A 16,976-nucleotide genomic window follows, 5' to 3' on the forward strand; every position below is an offset into this window, starting at 1 on the left:
AGTTGCTACACAGGAGAGGAGATTGGGAAATAAAATGAAAACACAGGGGTGCCTGTACAGGGGAAATCCAGCGAGGAATAAATCCAGGCTTTGAATAAATGATAAATACTTTACAGTCACCTGGCACCTTTCAGCTCCAAGCTTCTTACAAACATGAGGGGCGTGGAATTTATAATTGCTCTGTGGAGCAGGAAAATATTATCATCCCCCTGGTAGCTGAGTAAACTGAGACACAAAGCAGCTAGAGACTCAGCTTTCAGACGTGCTGACCATGAGCTTCGGTCAAGGGGAGGTGTGGGTGTTCAGCACTTCTTTTTTTTTAAAAAAAAAAAAGGCATTAAGGCCCCAATTCTGCAAACACTTATGCACATGCTTAACTTTACCACTATTACTTTCCTTAGCTTTACTAGTTACTTACAGTACGGAAGTTCAGCACAGCATAAGTGTTTGCAGGATCAGGGCCTTAGTGACTTACCCAAGGTCTGTGGAAGAGTCAGAAATAGAACACAGGAGCCCTGTGATCAGTTCTTGCTCTAATCATTAGACCCCATGGCCCCTAATCTCCTGAAGCACGAGCTTTCCTACAGGTGGGAAGAAGGACAGGAAAACTACACAGTTCCTCCTCTAGCAACGTTTCCAAAAGACCCTGGGGCAGGATTTCTTCTCACATCTCAAGGGATTTGTCTCCCTGACCTCTGCAGCTCATCCCCTCCCCTCTCTTAGCAAGGCTCCACTGATAGGCATCCCCGTACTGGCTTTTCCCCCCAGATCCCCACCTAACCAACGGCAGGGTTCCTGGGCACGCAGTGAATCCTTGCACAAGGCAATGTGTCTTTACCACTGGAGTGGATTCCTTGGCGGTTCATGTAGGGGGAGCTGTGGCAGCAGAGCCCGGGTGCATCAGACATTTACAATGACTTGAAGTCTGGAATAGGCGTTCAGTGACCCCTTTCACCCATGCAGGAAAATTGGTTTTCTGGGTTTAAAACAGCTGACATTTAAACTGAGGCCAAAAGGAAAAATCTCCACACAAAAAAAGGCTTATGATGAAATGACAGCCTTGGTCCTGCAGCGTCCTCGTCTTACCTCCCCTTTGGTGACAGTGGTGTGTGTTGCAAAAGGGTGGGGGCAAGGGGGGGATGGAAAAAAAAAAGAGGCAGATGATCTTGCACATTGTACTTTACTGAGCGCCTGCCCGCTTGTCCCCCAAGGCTGGCTTAAGCCTCCACAGCCACCCTGTGCCTGCAGGCAGCTGAATGCCACTGGCTGCCTTGGGATCTCTTGGATATTATTAACGAGCCAAACCAAACCAAACCACACCTGGGGAGGAGAAAGAGTGAGGAGAGAGCGGCTTAAGGCATTGGGCACGAAAAGCCCCTTTGCTCTTTGCAAGGAGAATTAGGTCCAATTCCCTTTGCAAAGAAATAATAATAATAAAAAAGAAAGAATGCAAAATCCGAGCTGTGCACCTGCCCCCCGGAGCAGTTGGGGAAGGGAGGCACTTTGCTAAGGGGGTGGGAGGGATTTGGGTTGTAACTGCACCAATGACGTGCCTATTCAGTGCTTTGCGTGGAGAGCGAAGGAGGAGGCTGGCTGCCTTTAGGACTTTGTATCGCACCCCTTTTGAACAGAGTTGTATCAGTTCAGGGTTGCCAGCGCATTTTATTTTGTAGCAGATGCTAATAAGGAAGGAGGATCTAGACAGCGAGGTTTGCAAGCCCACCCTGGACAAAAAAGAAAGTCATTATGGAGGGTTCAGTCCAAGGTGTCGAACGGATTCTGTGTTGCGCAAATAATAACTGCCCGGTGGGGACAGGATTGTGAGACCCCGATGAGCGCTGCCCAGAGGAGGCAGATTGCAAAGTAAATAAACACAGGAGATCTCCCACAGCACTACACTCCTGCTCAGATTTGGGTTGGGCTGGATGCTAAGTGGGTGGGCCGCAGCCCACCCAGGCCCACCCGTGGCTATGCCCCTGTCATGTGTTGGCACGTGTGCTACATTTGAGGATATTTTGTGTTCCCAAGAGATGATTCTTTGTGCAGGGTTCCAGGATATCATATGAACATAAGAACAGCCATACTGGGTCAGACCAAAGGTCCATCTAGCCCAGTATCCTGTCTTCCAACAGTGGCCAATGACAGGTGCCCCAGAGGGAATGAACAGACCAGGTAATCATCAAGTGATCCATTCTCTGTCACTCATTCCCAGGCTCTGGCAAACAGTTTATCACATTAATCCATACCTCAGTACCAATACACAGGCTGCCACCATGGAATAAGCCAGCAGGGTCCCGATGGACATAAGATCCACAAGATCTTTCAGGTCGAAAAGAAAGGCCATGGCAGCTGCGGAATGTGGAAAACAGAAACTGATAAGCTTGCAGAAGAGTCACATTATGGGAGTGTCAAATTCAATACAGTTGAAGCAAGACCATTGCTCTGTCTTCAGATCTGCACTGAGAGAAACCCCAAGGACACATTGGGCTTTGCAGTGTCTCTTGTGAAAGGAGAGATGTGACTCAGGTGTAATGAATACATACCAAACTCTTTATTGCTGCTGATTGCCACAGACAGATCCTGTATTTCTCTCTGGTTCCCACACTAACGCAGCCTAGAATGACTCTAAGAGCTTTGTTTGGTCTCCAAAACACTTCCCTCCCACCTTATACTCTGGAAACAAGAACCAGACCGTGGCAGATTGGCCCTCTTCTAATCAGGCAGGGAACAGAACAGACCCAAAGGGCATTCCAGGAGGAATTAGTCAAAGCTCAGTAACTTGTTAACAAATGCTAAGGCCACAGGGCAGATTCCTGACACAGTTACCTACTAGTATCTGCCCACCTCAGGCTGCTAGGTAAAGGCTGTATACAGCTCAAGAGGAGGTGGGGTGTGTAACACAGGAAAGAAGCATTCCAGTCTTTTTCTGTCTGTGACCCTTCTCTGCCTGTAATGTTTGCTCAAGTTTACAAACCCCATAGAGGTTTTAACGTCATGTTGGTAAAAACGTGTAGCAAAGACATGACCGGAGTCCCTGGGACTAATCACATCAGGAAGGGGAGCAGGCCTTGGCCGTGCATTGCAAACTCATTTTTGGGAGGTGTCACAGGGTAAGTTGGGCCTTAAAGAAGAGCTCAGGCCCCAGCTCCTGCTTGTGCTGCTTTTCCTCCCAGATCAGGTGACTTCAGGTCACAGCAAGGCCTGATGGGGAAGAAGGCAGGACAATATAAGGCTCCTTTCTGGTCCAGGAGTGAGCCAGCTGGGGAAGGATTACTGATTTTGTGTGATGAAGGTTGATTGGTGGAGACCCACTGAGAAGAGATACTCTGGTCCCAGTTGGTGGGGGGCAGTGAAGGGGGGGTGAGGGAGGACTGTTAAATCCTGCACCAGGGCAGGATTAAGACATAGGGGCACTACAGGCCTATGCTTAGGGCCCGAGCTCCTGGGGTCACATGATCATGTTAGAGCAAAGCATCATGCCACCCATCCAGCTGGAGGATGGCTATTTCTACCGGCCATGCATCTTGATCAGAAAGTTAAACCAATGCCCCCATAGGAGGCTTTAAAAAGAGCCATATGGAGCTTTAGAAAGGAGACCAGCTAAACACTTGGAAGATACTAAAGAAAAATATTATAAAAATAACCTTAAAGCTGAGACACAGGCTCAGCCCCCACAACTAAGGTCAGAGTTTCATAAGAGCTGAAATGTCCACAGCACCCACATGTGGCGCATCCAGCATCAATTGCCAGTCCCAGCTCTGGGGCTGGGGGTAACGCGGAGACGCATGCACAGAGTTAGTTGTTAACTATTTAGGGAGTTTTTGCTTTTCTCTGATAGCCGGGAGGCTAAACTTCCCAGATTTGTGAGGGTTGGGAGGCAATCTTACCAGCTGTAAGAAACTGGTTAACAAATGCGTAGGCCACAGAGCAGATACCCGACACAGTTACCTGCTCTTATCTGCCCAGCTCCGGCTGCTAGGTAAAGGCTTTATACAATGTCCGTGGCCATGGTACATAGGCACAGGCAAGTCTACAGCCACAGGGACCCTGAGTTGGGCTTGCTCACCTTCTGCACGAAGCTAGTTTTTTTTTTAAAACCCACAGTGGTGCTCTGGGACAGGAACAGTGAGTGGAGTACGGTGCTACTTGGTGTGAGTAAGGAAGGCAGTAGTGGGTTCTGAGAGAGACCCCATGAGAAAGATCTATATCCACATACAAAGACATTTTGTGTTTCCCTAGTCCTGGGCTATTCAGACTTTGGGAACCCAGAACTAAGCTCAGGAAGCCATGCTGTGGAAATACAGAACACAATATGGAGAACTAGAGCTGAGCTGCTGTATTTTCCCAGTAGAGGAGCATATTTTTGCTTTCTGTGGATTCATGCAACTCTTGGCACTTACCTGCCACAGCCCCTGAAGTTACCGTAGCTATTGCTGGGGTTTTGGTCCTCTTGCTGACCGTAGCCAAACATCTAAACAGCAGTCCGTCTTCTGCCATAGCATAAATTACTCGAGGCATCGGAAACATGGAGCCAAGAAGGCTAAGGAGAGAAAAAGGCATTATCTACCTGTACAGCTCTCATACTACACACGGGCCGAAGGCAGAAAAATGGAAGTGCGTTCATCGCAGCCCAATAGCGGAATGGCTTTAGTTAACAAAGCTTCAATTCCAAGGTCTTCCCCAGTGCTGCCCCCACTACACAGACATACTACTTACTACTGGGAACAAGACGTCAGATGTGCAAATTTGGATACCTAAAGCTAGCCACTTAGGCCCAGATCCTTAAAAGGTCCTTAGGCACTTAACTCTCATTGATTTCAATGGCGTTAGGTGCCTATGACCTTGGAGGATCTGTGCCCTACATCCAGATTTCGACTCCTGCATGGAAGTGGCCTGATTTTCAGAGGTGAGGAACACCCAGAAACCCCACTGGTTCCATGGAGCTGCTCCCGCTTACATCTGGTCTGTCTGAGTCAGTCATGTCTTGTTTCCCCAGGGCTACTGGTAAAGGAGTGCTTCTTTTTTATGTATTCAAGAGACACACCGTTTCAGATGGTCCTTAAGATGGAGATTTCCTGAGTCACAAATGGGAGCTTGCAGCTCTGAAACCAATTCTAAGAATTTGTTTGAACCCTTTGACACAGGGTGAAATCCTGACCCTTTTGAAGTCAGTGGGGCCTGGATTTGACCCAAAGGGCCTGAATCCTCTGGCACTTACCCCAGCATAGATCCAAGTTACATCACTGAAGTCAATGGAGTTACACCAGTGTAAGGGACATAGGACTAAGGCCCTTAGCTCGTAACACACAGAAAGAGGAGACAATGGAAATACAAATCTACACTGAGAAGGGTACAAGACAATAGCATCTCACCTAGTAGAAAGGGCACAAAGTGAGCCAACGGCCACTGCATAGTTGGCACCCTCCCAGCCCACGTATTGGAATGCATTGGGTAAAGGACTGTTTGGATCAAGCAAGTAGTAGGGCATCATGAGCGTGAGAGCAGCTGACACGCCAAAGTAAGCAACGAAGCAGATCAGGAGTGAGGCGACGATGCCAATGGGAATCGCTTTCTGAGGGTTTTTCACTTCTTCGCCTAGAACAAAGACAGTTAAGTTACAGCCACAGAAAACAAAGAGACTAATTCAACGAGACTCACAGGCGAGGAGGGGCTTTCAAAGGAGCCAGGGAGAGTAAGGTGGCCAGCTACTAATGACAGTCAAGAGGAGCCAGGTGCCTGCCTGCCATTTATGTCCCTGGAGATCTTCCTCATAATCACTTCCTTAAAGGGAACTGCCAACACTTTGTGTGACAAGTTTTAGAGTTGAATGTTTGAAAAGAATCATTATCACTACAATTCAGATAGCCAGCATTCGTTCCAAAAGAGGGCTGTGTGCTTCATCCCGATACAGTTGCTCTCATCTTTAATTCAGAGGGGCATCGGGCACTCTGAATCAGGTTCATCTCTAGTGTAAATTCAGTGAGTTCAGAGAAGACTTTGGTCCTAGGTGCCCCAGCAGGTCAAAGGGAATGGAAGGTGCTCTGCTCCTATCAGGAAGCACTTGAGCTAATTGGAAAAATGGACCAAAAAAATTCTCTGTGGAAACTATCAGTCGCTTTCCTTCCACAGGTTCCAAAGAGGGGGCTGGATTTTCATGTATTCAAAATTTTCTGTGAAAATGTATCCATTTTGGTTTTGACACGTCATAGATTCATAAAGTCCACGGTCAGAAGGGATCACTGTGATCATCTAATCTGACCTCCTGTATAGCACAGGCCATAGAAGTTCCCCAAAATAATTCCTAAAGCAGATCTGTTAGGAAAACATCCCAGCTTGATTTAAAAATCGCCAGTGATGGAGAATCCACCATGATCCTTGGTAGGTTGTTCCATGATGAATTATCCTTACCGTTACAAATGTATGCCTTATTTCTAGTCTGAATTTGTATAGCTTCAACTTCCAGCCATTGGATCGGGTTATACCTTGCTCTGCTAGATTCAAGAGACCATTATTAAACGTTTGTTCCCCATGTAGGTACCTACGGACTGTGATAAAGTCACTCCTTAACCTTCCCTTTGTTAAGCTAAATCAACTAAGCTCCTGGAATCTAATAATATAAGGCAGGTTTTCTAATCCTTTAATCATTCTCAAGGCTCTTCTCTGAACCCTCTCTAATTTATCACCATTCTTTTTTTGTCCATTCTTTCTCGTCTCTAGCTCCCATCTCAGTTTCTTTTATTCATTTTATTCCGGGGGAAATAAAGAGGAGAAAACTCCACAAAACCTACGTTTCCATATTATGAAACCGAAAACTTTGAAAACAAATGTTTTGCCAGAATTTCTAAATTTTGAAAAAAGGCCATTTTTCTAGCCCCCACCCAAAAAACCCCCCAAAAACCCCACCATTAAAACCTGTGACTAGCCAGCTCTCTGGAGCACCTTGTAGATCAGGACCCATGAGGCCAAGAGCCTGTCTCAAGGTCACACAAGATGACCGTATCAGAGCTGGGGACAGAACCCTGTCTCCTGACTCCCAATCCTGTACTTAGCCCAAGATCATTTCTCCCCACTGCCCCACACTTCAGCATAGCACACCGCTGCATTTCCTGGTTTCAGCTAGGACTCAGTGCAGTGGAAGCCTATTCTTGAAGTTTTACAAACCAACAGAAAATGGGAAGTCCTGGAATCTCACAAGAATAAAGAATGGACGGGCACCATCTGGATGTGCTGTTCAGTGAACGAAATCAGAAATATTATTTAGTTGCATTGTAGTAGCAACTAGAGGCTCCCAGTCAGGATCAGGGGCTCAATGTGCTGGCAACTGTACAAATCCAGAATAAAGGATATTCCCTGTCTCAGAGTGTATAATGCAAGTCTTAAATTTAGAAAGAATAGGCAAGAGAAGAAGATGGATGGGTGACCCTAAAACTGAAAAGATGAAGTGATTCCACAAGACAGCTAGTGCACAGCATGATTTCCTGATTCAGCTGAAAAGAGGTTTGAGTTATTTGTAAACTGTGTCATGTGAAGTTACTGAGGGCAGCCAAGCTCGTAATGGGAAACAAGCGTTCTCTCACAATGAGAGCTTTCTGCTTACCCGTGGTGGCGATACAGTCAAATCCTACGAAGGCGTAAAAGCACGTGGCTGCCCCCGAGAGGACTCCATTGAATCCAAAGGGCATAAAGCCCCCAACACCACGCTCCAGATCTCCTACCTGTGTTTGACTGAAAAGAACAAGAGATCAGGAGAGGTTCTGCCTCAGTACAGACACCTATCTGAAGTGCGTTCCTGCAGCCTGTAACAGAATCCACCATAACTGGAGCTGGAGGGAGTGTGGTTTCAGGTACACACGATCAACAGACTTATAGAGGACAGGATGGCATGTACTACAGCTTACACTACATAGAGATTTGAGTCAGCCTGTGACCGGCTCGGGAACCCTTTGAACACTCAGCATTTAAGGCTTGTTCAGATCGTCCATGGTTTTCTAGGGTTTATTAACATGGCTGAGGTGGGAGGAGGAGTGGGGAGGAAAGACTGAACTTGGTCTCCTAACATCTCAACCTGGCAAAAAGTTTAAACTTACTGAATTCTGAAAATGGTGAATGGATACAAATGCTCAAAGGAAGCTTACCCACTTTCAGGTCCTCCGTTGATCTTCTATTTTAAACAAAAGTTTATTTTAAATAACTCTGGCCAAAATATGGCCTCATCAGATTTTTATTTTCAAATATTACATCTCCTGCTTACTATTGTAAGGATTTTTAGGTAGGCCCTAAATCCTGAACAGACTTAAAACCGTGCTGCAATCATGAGCCACATGTTCTCACACTGGCCTCCAGTTTTGGTTGTGTAAATAACTGTGGGCACAACTTTGCGCCTATAATTAAGGCATTAATAAAAATTAAATTAGGGCCATTAAATAATCTAAACCCTGGATTTGTCAATTCAGTCAGCTATATAGACAGCTAAGTCCCCTAAGCTTTGGAAGCCCCATTACATGTGAAAATAATTTAGACAGTCCAATGTTGATGTTTCTGGAGATGCAGCTAAACTATGCACAAACCCCAGCTCCTCTGGCACATGTCACCAAAATGCAAATCTAATGGGTTAAAAAGCTATAACTACAGTGAATAATTATCACGACATGCAGGGCAATGCTGGTGCTGAGTCATGTGTGTCCTTTTCTACAGAGGGAATTATTTACCAGAGAATAAGTCCACTATGGCCTGAATCCTGAAAACCGAATGAGGCCCATTAAAGGCCCTACATGCATCTGAATCAAATGGCTGCAATGCAGAGGGGTGGGCAGGATGTGGGGAACCCAGGCCAGGGGCCTGCACCACTCTAGCTTGCTGTAGAACTATGCTTTTTGGGATTTCCCTGCACTCCAGCACAAGGGGCTTAGGTAGAAAGCCAGGTGATCAGTCCCACATTTAGGAAAAGAGAGGGATAATTTGACAGTGCTGAAGTGTGCACAGTGATGACAGCGTTACTAGAAGTGGAACGAGCCATTAGCTTCACAGAAAATCTCCTAGTAAATGTACTGGTTTAAATGACTCAAGCTGGACAATGACCATTTAAATGCCTTCCAGTACTGTATATATGCCCAAGCTATGGTGGAAAACAACTAAAAAACATTTCACTGCTCAAATGATTTCAGAAACTGTAGGATTCATCCAATGTAAGCACTTAGGAGATGTTGTTACAGAAACAGAGCTCAACCTTAAATTCCTTATTCAGAGCCAGACTGTGTCCATGTCCCTCTCACCCTCCTAGCAAAGAGATCCTACAGGGGTTTTCTCCCACAGGGCCTCCCAGCTGTGGTTTTTAAACATGGGTGATCTAGTTCTAGTCCCAAGTGTCTAGTCAACCCTCCCTCATGCAGAGCTCCCACTGACATTCATGGAATTTCTGCCTGAGTGCAGACCGAGTGACCACTTGGCAAAGCCGTGAAATTTGGCCCATAATGACTACACGTGAATCTCTGAGGTGGTCCCTGAAAACAGATCAACTTGACTATGCAAACCTGAGAAGAGAAGAAATGCTGTGACGTACTTGTTTCTAGGTGAATCGTTGGTCGTGTTATAGATGTCGTCGATGGTGAGGTGCCAGTTTTTGACTGATCCCTTCACAAAGCCTGACACCATAACGAAGCCGAGGACGAGAACGTTGATGCAGGTGAATATTTTGTTAACCATTGCAGATTCTTTCACTCCACAAGTTAAAAGCCCTGGAAAAATTACAAAGAACAATCATCGGAGGGGTAGTCGTGTTAGTCTGGATCTGTAAAAGTGGCAAAGAGTCCTGTGCCACAGGACTCTTTGCCGCTTTTAAAGAACAATCAGACATTCCTTCAACAACAGCCCATGGCCCAGCCACAGCAGAGCAAAGGGAAGCCCTCACTTTTTGTGCATGTCTCTCTCACTGCATTATTGTGCTAATAAAATACCATTTAAGTGGTCTCTCTACACTGGAAAGCTGCTAGGTTGAGTAAAAGTCTAATACAAAAAGATAGGGCCCAATCCTGCAAACCGTTTTTTTTCATGAAAACGGTCTTATTAAAGTCAATAGGACTGTGCCCTTAGTAAATACAAACTTCATCCAGAGACCACAGATCAGATTAGCTCTAGGCCTTGGAGAAAGCATCACTTGTGGTTTTTGTGAAGTAGCTCTTTGTGGTCATGCAGTCCCTGACTAAAGAGTAGAAGTCAGCAATACCAGCCATCTTCAACACTTCCTTGGGAAGATGGGCAGGTATTATGCCAGTGTAGGGATCAGACAAAGCAGGTCAGTTATCTGACACTTAAATTGAATGAATCATAAGAACGGCCCTGCGGGGTCAGACCAAAGATCCAGCTAGCCCAGTATCCTGTCTTCTGACAATGGCCAATGCCAGGTGACCCAGAGGGAATGAAAAGAACAGGTAACCATAAAGTGATCCATCCCCTGTCACTCATTCCCAGCTTCTGGCAAACAGAGGCTAAGGACACCATTCCTGCCCATCCTGGCTAATAGCCATTGATGGACCTATCCTCCATGAATTTATCTAGTTCTTTTTTTAACTCTGTTATGGTCTTGGCCTTCACAACATCCTCTGGCGAGGAGTTCCACAGTTTGACTATGTGTTGTGTGAAGAAATATTTCCTTTTGTTTGTTTTAAACCTGCTGCCTATTAATTTAATTTGATGACCTCTAGTTCTTGTGATATAAATCACAGAGGAAGAAGCCATGGGGAAAATCCTGACCCCACTGTAGCCAAGGAAAGTTCTGGCATTGACTTCGCTGTGAGCAAGTTTTCAGCCCATTTCGTAAAAAACTTTCATCTTGAGGAATAGCATGTTTTTAAAAGTGCGAGCAATAACGACAATGAGTCAGCACTCTACATTCAGAATAACAGATTTTGTTTTTCTTTTTCGATCTTTAGCTAATAACTAGAATTCCTACTCCCTTGCTTGCTGTTTAAGAAAGAGGTTATCTGTGTACCAAAATCTAACATGTAGTCTTAGTGATAAACACCAATGTGAGGTGTGAGCAGTGCTTAATTTCTAATGGAAGAGGCGCTGAGGCTCAAGCAATTAAGTGCCAGGGCTCAAGCAATTTTTTCACATTCTTAACTGATGCCGCAAACCGAGAGGTGCCGGGGCTCTGAACTGCCAAGGCTAGAGGTGCCGGGGCTCAGCCCTGGCACAAATTAAGCACTGGGTGTGAGGAGCGGGAGGGACACACTGTGATGGGGACCAGGATTTGGCCAACAGTGAGTTTATTTCACTCACAGATGTGGAATTCATAGATTATATGGTGAGAAGGGACCGTTGTGATTGTCTGGTCTGACCTCCTATACAACAAATGCCCAAGTTTGTCTTGTTTAAATAAGGAAATAAGAAATGAAATAGGCGGTGGACATAGCAGAAGGTCTAGATAAAGCAGGCTGGGCAACCAGAAAATAAGAAATCAAGCACCAAAAAGGAGGTGATTTTGAGAGCTGAGACAGGCACAAACTACAGGGCATATATACAGTGGCAGAGCTAATAGAAGGGAAGGGAGGGAGGGAGGGACCACGGGCTTTAGGTGCATGTGTAGCTCCTTTTTCACAGGGCTGGAGCAAGAGTCTGCCCTGTGCTCACCTGGCAGCAGCAGCTGGGACCACCTCCCTGCTCCAGGCATTGTGACATGAAGCAGAGGGTCGCAGTGCCACGTGACCCTGTGTGCCAACACCACTCAGTCAGATTTGACCTGGCCGCCCCTCTGTCATGCTGGGCCAAACCTGAATGTTGCTGTGAGCTCGTGCGCCACGTTACAACGTCAGGAGTGAGGAGCCAGTCCCAGCCTGGGAGCCGGGAGCCACCACGGCTGCGTGGTGTGGAGTGGGCTTGTTCTCCAGCCTGCCACCAATGGCCCAGTTGCAAAACCTAGCTCTGCCACTGCTTACATGTGGCAATAAAGCTGCTTATTCAGAAGCTTCCTGAAGCTGCCAAGGTTTAGCCTGTTTGCAAAGTTTTCAAAATCAGAAGAGTTTTCCCATGCAGCAGGAAAAAGCTGCTGACTCAGTTTTACTCTCAAATAGCAGTGAGTGAAACTCTACAGATAAAGAAATGGAAGTAAGCACATACGTTTGAATACTGATCCAAAACAAACCCAAATGGAACCTCAGCGGGCAAATTCTGGTCAGTCAGACCACTTTACATCGAGATTAACGGAGTACAGAATCTGCCCTCACATCTTCTAACTCAGAGCTCAACACTTCAAGTCCTGTACATGAGGGGTTCCGATGGACTTCATAGGAGTTCTACACTCATCAAAGGGCTTGCAAGTTCAGGGCTCTCAGCTGGGAACCTCATAAGAACATGGTTCCTTGTGAGAGCTCTGACACTTCCTGCTTCTGATCAGGCCTAAAGTATTGCAAGAAGAGCCGCTGTTGTGGTATCATGGTATCGCCTACCCGCTAGGAAGCATACAGGTGCAGGAAAATGATTTTCTTTTAATTAATATGAAGTTTGACAAAGTTTTGAAAGGTTCAGCTGATATTTGGGTGAAAGTTCAGCTGGGTTTTCGTTTTAATTCCTGCTCTTGTACAAAATACTCCCTGCATTCCGATCAAAAACCAAAGACATATTTTGCATGTTATGGAAAGAGAGAAACCAGTTTATTTTTCATGCAGAATTATTTCTCTTGAGTCCTGCAATCACTGCTGCAAATTGTGTCCACATATTTTAAAATAAACAGTCATGCACCAGGGTGTTACTTAGTTCTGTCCTTTCCCCCCACATTTTCCTGGCCAGTGTGCTATATAAACTGGCAGATCATCAGAGTGGGAGTTAGAGTAATAGAACAGAGTCCCTCTGCGATAGTTTAAAAAAAAAAAAAGCCCTCCATACCTGTCTCAGGATAACAAATCTCCCTGTCTTACTCTACATGGTATAAAGATTGATTTTTCCAAGTTTTCCTGTAAACACCTTGAATGCTCCCCTAATGAAAGAGCTTGCAAACAGGATGTGCAGAGTCTGAACTCCAGAGCTGCTAAATAGGTCAATCCGACACTTTGGGCAAACAAAGGAGCCTTTAATAAATTGTCCAAAATAAATGAGGGCGTTTGCTTGTCCACCAAAAGCAAAGAATGAAATTACAGAAAAGGAACATATTGTCCCAGCAACCTTCCCAAAGGTTTTACCTGTTAAGATGAAGATGATGAACACGGAGAAGATGTCTGGATATTCTGCTAGCACCCCCGGAGCGTTCATGGTCATGTGCTTTTGGCAGAAGCGCTCGATGTGCTTGCCTGTGAGTTCATCAAACGTCGCGCTCCATGCTCTGGCCACGCTTGATGTTCCTACCAGAAAACAGGAAGGACACAGAGCACTTTTCATGACTAGAAAATATTTCTAAATGAGCAGCACTATTTAGTGCTGCACGACAGCAGCAGGGATCAGCCCAAGAAGGGCAGAGCTGACCCCTGCTATTCAGTTAGCAGAGGCAAACAGTGAACCCTCCCCCACAGGTCCACTTGGAGGCTCGGCTTCTCTACAAACCCAAATCTCAGAAGACAACCCCTCCTGCAGAAGACCTAGCCTAGCAATTGCTTACCCTCCCCCCAGCAGCCTTCATGCCCCCAAGACCCCTTGTGCAGAAACCGCTTCTCACACTGGAGGAAACCACTGACTTCAAAGGCGTTCCGCTAGTGTAGATGTTGGTGTGAGAGGAGAAAGAGGCACTAAGACGGGAAAAGGGGGATGAGCAGGTTAGCAGGAAAAGCAAATCACAGGAGGGTATAAGATATACCAGGCCTCCTCCTTTTAAGTCAGTGTTTCCCCAGTGCTGCCCATCCTTCCCGTGAGCAGGAACAGCTCCCACTGACTGAATGGGAGTTGAAGGAAAATGCAAACTGATCCCTGCTCTGCAATTCAAACCTAGGTTTACAGGGAGATAAAATCTGCTCAGTCACACTGCTGAAAATCCACAGAGACTCTACTGATTCCGGCTGACTCAATGGGAGAGTGGGAGCCAGGTCAGTCCTTAACAGAGAGCAAAGCAGGCCCCATGTATTTCAAACCCAATTCTTGAGCAACTCAGCCACCCCCCAGCTTGAAGCATTGCCTAGGAAATAGAAGCTATCATACAAAATAAGAGAAATCCTGGAGTGCTGGGTAAATTCATATTCAAGTTCTACAGCAGGGACAGAAAAATACCGCACTGCAAGACAAATGCTGAAATGCAGTTCGCAAATTCGGACAAGATGTAAATAACTTTGGAGCTTTTGAAGATTAAAAATCCCTCAACACTCTTTCAGCATTGACACTTCCTTTCCTTCTCCTGACTGTCTAACCTCTTCAAGTGCATGCATGTAATGCACATCCAAGGAGCTACAGAACAGACCAGCATTCAAATTGGGTTTTATCTAAGGTTTTTTTGTTTTGTTTTGTTTTTTAAATATATATCCTCAAAACTGTGGTTTAGCCTACAGAAGTTCCCCATTGCTGACAACAGGTGCAGCTGATCCAATGCTGACCACGCTTCAGATGCAAGTGTAGTAGACAGGGACCAACATCGTTCAGTGCCATTCCAGTAGCTGTAGCCAAAACCTGCTGAGACACAATGTAGTCCCAGTGACTTCAATAGGATGAAGTGTAGCAGTAGGTACTACTCCAAGGAGTGAGTATTGGCAGAGTTAGGCCCCACCAATGACCCCTTGTGACTATATAGTACCATTTTTTATAAAACTTTTCACCCTAACAACTGTAATTTTTTCACTGTTAACACTGATGTGAAATCGCTCTTACAACTGAAAATGAAATTAATACCAAGAACGAGAATTCTAATTGAAAATACGGGCTGACAAACTAATTCTCACAGATCCACTATTTAGCCAAAAAGACCTGAGTGAAGGTCTTGTGATCATTATAAACTAATACAGCTGTGCAGGAAAAGATAAGGCACAACTGAGTCCTGCAGGGCTTGCCCATATCTCAAGTCCAAGCACAAGGGGCTAGGGGAAAGCAAGCTCCCTTATCATCTGTCCCTGTTTTCTCAGACCCATTTAGCAGGGCATCACCCCCCTCTAACAGACGTTGGTGACTTATAGCCTTGGCCTAGGCCAACATAGGTGGGTCTTTTTGCTCAGGCAATAAAGGCTCAAGCCACAGGGCCCCAGTTCAATCCCCACAAAGGTGTGGTGTTACAAGTCACTACTCCCTCTTGTGAGCAAGCTGGCAAAGAAGGGAATGGAGCAGGGTGACCACCCATCCAGAATTGGGCAGGACAATGCTGAAATGCAGAGTTCAAGTCTTAGTCCTGGGCTGCATGACTCTGGGATAGGGTTGCCAATTTTGGTTGGATGTATCCCCGGAGATTTCATCACATGACATAATCTTACATGACATAATCTTTAAAGATTAAATCTTTTAATTCCTGGAGACTCCAGGCCAATCCTGGAGGGTTGACAACCCAACTCTGGGACAGCACTTGTCCCAGATTCCCTGCAGTGCTGCTCTGTGCCCAAGGCTCAGGGGTAGTGCCAGCCTTTTCCCGGTGGGGTGGGCTGAGGCGGGCCCCCTCTTGCCATGAGGCTCTGCCCCCTGCTCCACCCACCCCAGGCCCTGCCCCTGCCCAAGCCAGAAGCTAGAGCTGGACAGTAGTAAGCGCTGCCCAGGGAATTCAGGCCACTGTGGGAAGCCCTGGAACTTCCACCTGCCCTAGGCAGTGCACCTTGGCAGGCGGGGGACAGGCCCATCTAAGCCCAGATTCTATGATTAACTTTGCTCAAGTGAATGTGTTTGCAGGATCAGGACCATGAGATCCTATCTAGCCCTAAATCCCCCTGACAGCTTCTGCTTTATTGGTGCGCTCATACTGTGGTGATAAAGGCCACATAAGTACAGTATCTAGATAAACGAGAACTGCTGGACTACAGAAGTCTTCTGTTTATTGCCACAATTAAACTCTGGAGGATGCATCTGTAAGAGGTAATTAACATTTTTTTATAGAACAAAACACCTTGAGAGGAACCTATTTTGGATATTGGGGGGAGGGGGGGGAGAGAGGAGGATCAGTTTGTTTGGAGCTTTTTTAAACTACATGTTATCCCCTTCCTGACATCAACCCAATTCAAAAAGAATATCTGAACAGTAACTTCTGGGCATCTTACCTGTCACTCTCTCATTTTATACACAAAATCTAGAATGTAAAGAGGTTTCATGTAACATACAGAATGGAATCAATACTAGCCAAGACAAGCAGCACTTATGTTACCAAGCAAGTCTTTATCTGATCTCCTGCCAGGCACCCTGGAAAACAATCTCAGTTTTAATGGTAATATTTCCCATAAAGTGAAATTTAACCCCCCCGCCCCCCCTAATAATATAATAGCAAATTGTTTGTCATTGTAGCTAGTGGAGTCCTTCCCTTAACTGGTATGGTGATTTCAGCCTGAGCTCTGGTGCCATGACAAGTGGCACCATAATAAACTTGAAATGTTTGATAACTTGATTAAATGGACGAATCTTTAATTAACCAAAATGGTTTCTTTTTAAACCTTAGAAGTGTGAACTGAGTTGTCCACTTACTCAGGGCCTGAGCCAAAGCCCACTGTAGTCAACCAGAGATTTTTCCATTGACTTCAAAGGGCTTTGGATTGGGCACTGGACTGAAATCAGCGGAAGTGAGGCACCTAAATATCTGTGAAAATTTGAGCCTGAGTGCTGCAACCCACACTGGGCCCAATCCTGCACCCAGTAAAGTCAATGCAAAATACGTACTGATTTCAATGGAAGCAGGACTGGCTCCTTAATCAGCAAACACCATAGATGCTGAAGCAGTGAGAAGCTGACCCCCCTTCCAGCTGAACATCAGATTTTTCTTCCATAGCAGAAGGAAAACTTCTGACTCCTGGTAGATAGCTAGCAGGGCCTCAAGCCAAAATTGCATAAATCCGTTTAAACTAAAGGAAGCGGGAGTGGCAACCTGGCACTGATCCAAACTG

At 45.9% G+C, this 16,976-nt stretch overlaps 1 protein-coding gene across 3 annotated transcripts in view; it reads right to left on the reverse strand.

The window, feature by feature from the left end:
- Positions 1 to 16,976, reverse strand: part of SLC7A1 (solute carrier family 7 member 1) — a 51,253-nt gene that overhangs the window by 4,474 nt on the left and 29,803 nt on the right. For all 3 annotated transcript variants that reach the window (XM_074959052.1, XM_074959032.1, XM_074959042.1), the window contains exons 3-8: positions 13,173 to 13,331; positions 9,560 to 9,734; positions 7,598 to 7,725; positions 5,373 to 5,595; positions 4,401 to 4,540; positions 2,247 to 2,349 (exon numbers count right to left, since the gene is read on the reverse strand). In XM_074959052.1, coding sequence (XP_074815153.1) covers positions 2,247 to 2,349; positions 4,401 to 4,540; positions 5,373 to 5,595; positions 7,598 to 7,725; positions 9,560 to 9,734; positions 13,173 to 13,331 — 928 coding nt within the window. The remainder of the gene's footprint in view (positions 1 to 2,246; positions 2,350 to 4,400; positions 4,541 to 5,372; positions 5,596 to 7,597; positions 7,726 to 9,559; positions 9,735 to 13,172; positions 13,332 to 16,976) is intronic.

This window comes from Natator depressus, chromosome 1, assembly GCF_965152275.1.
Source record: "Natator depressus isolate rNatDep1 chromosome 1, rNatDep2.hap1, whole genome shotgun sequence".
Taxonomy (NCBI): domain Eukaryota; kingdom Metazoa; phylum Chordata; order Testudines; family Cheloniidae; genus Natator; species Natator depressus.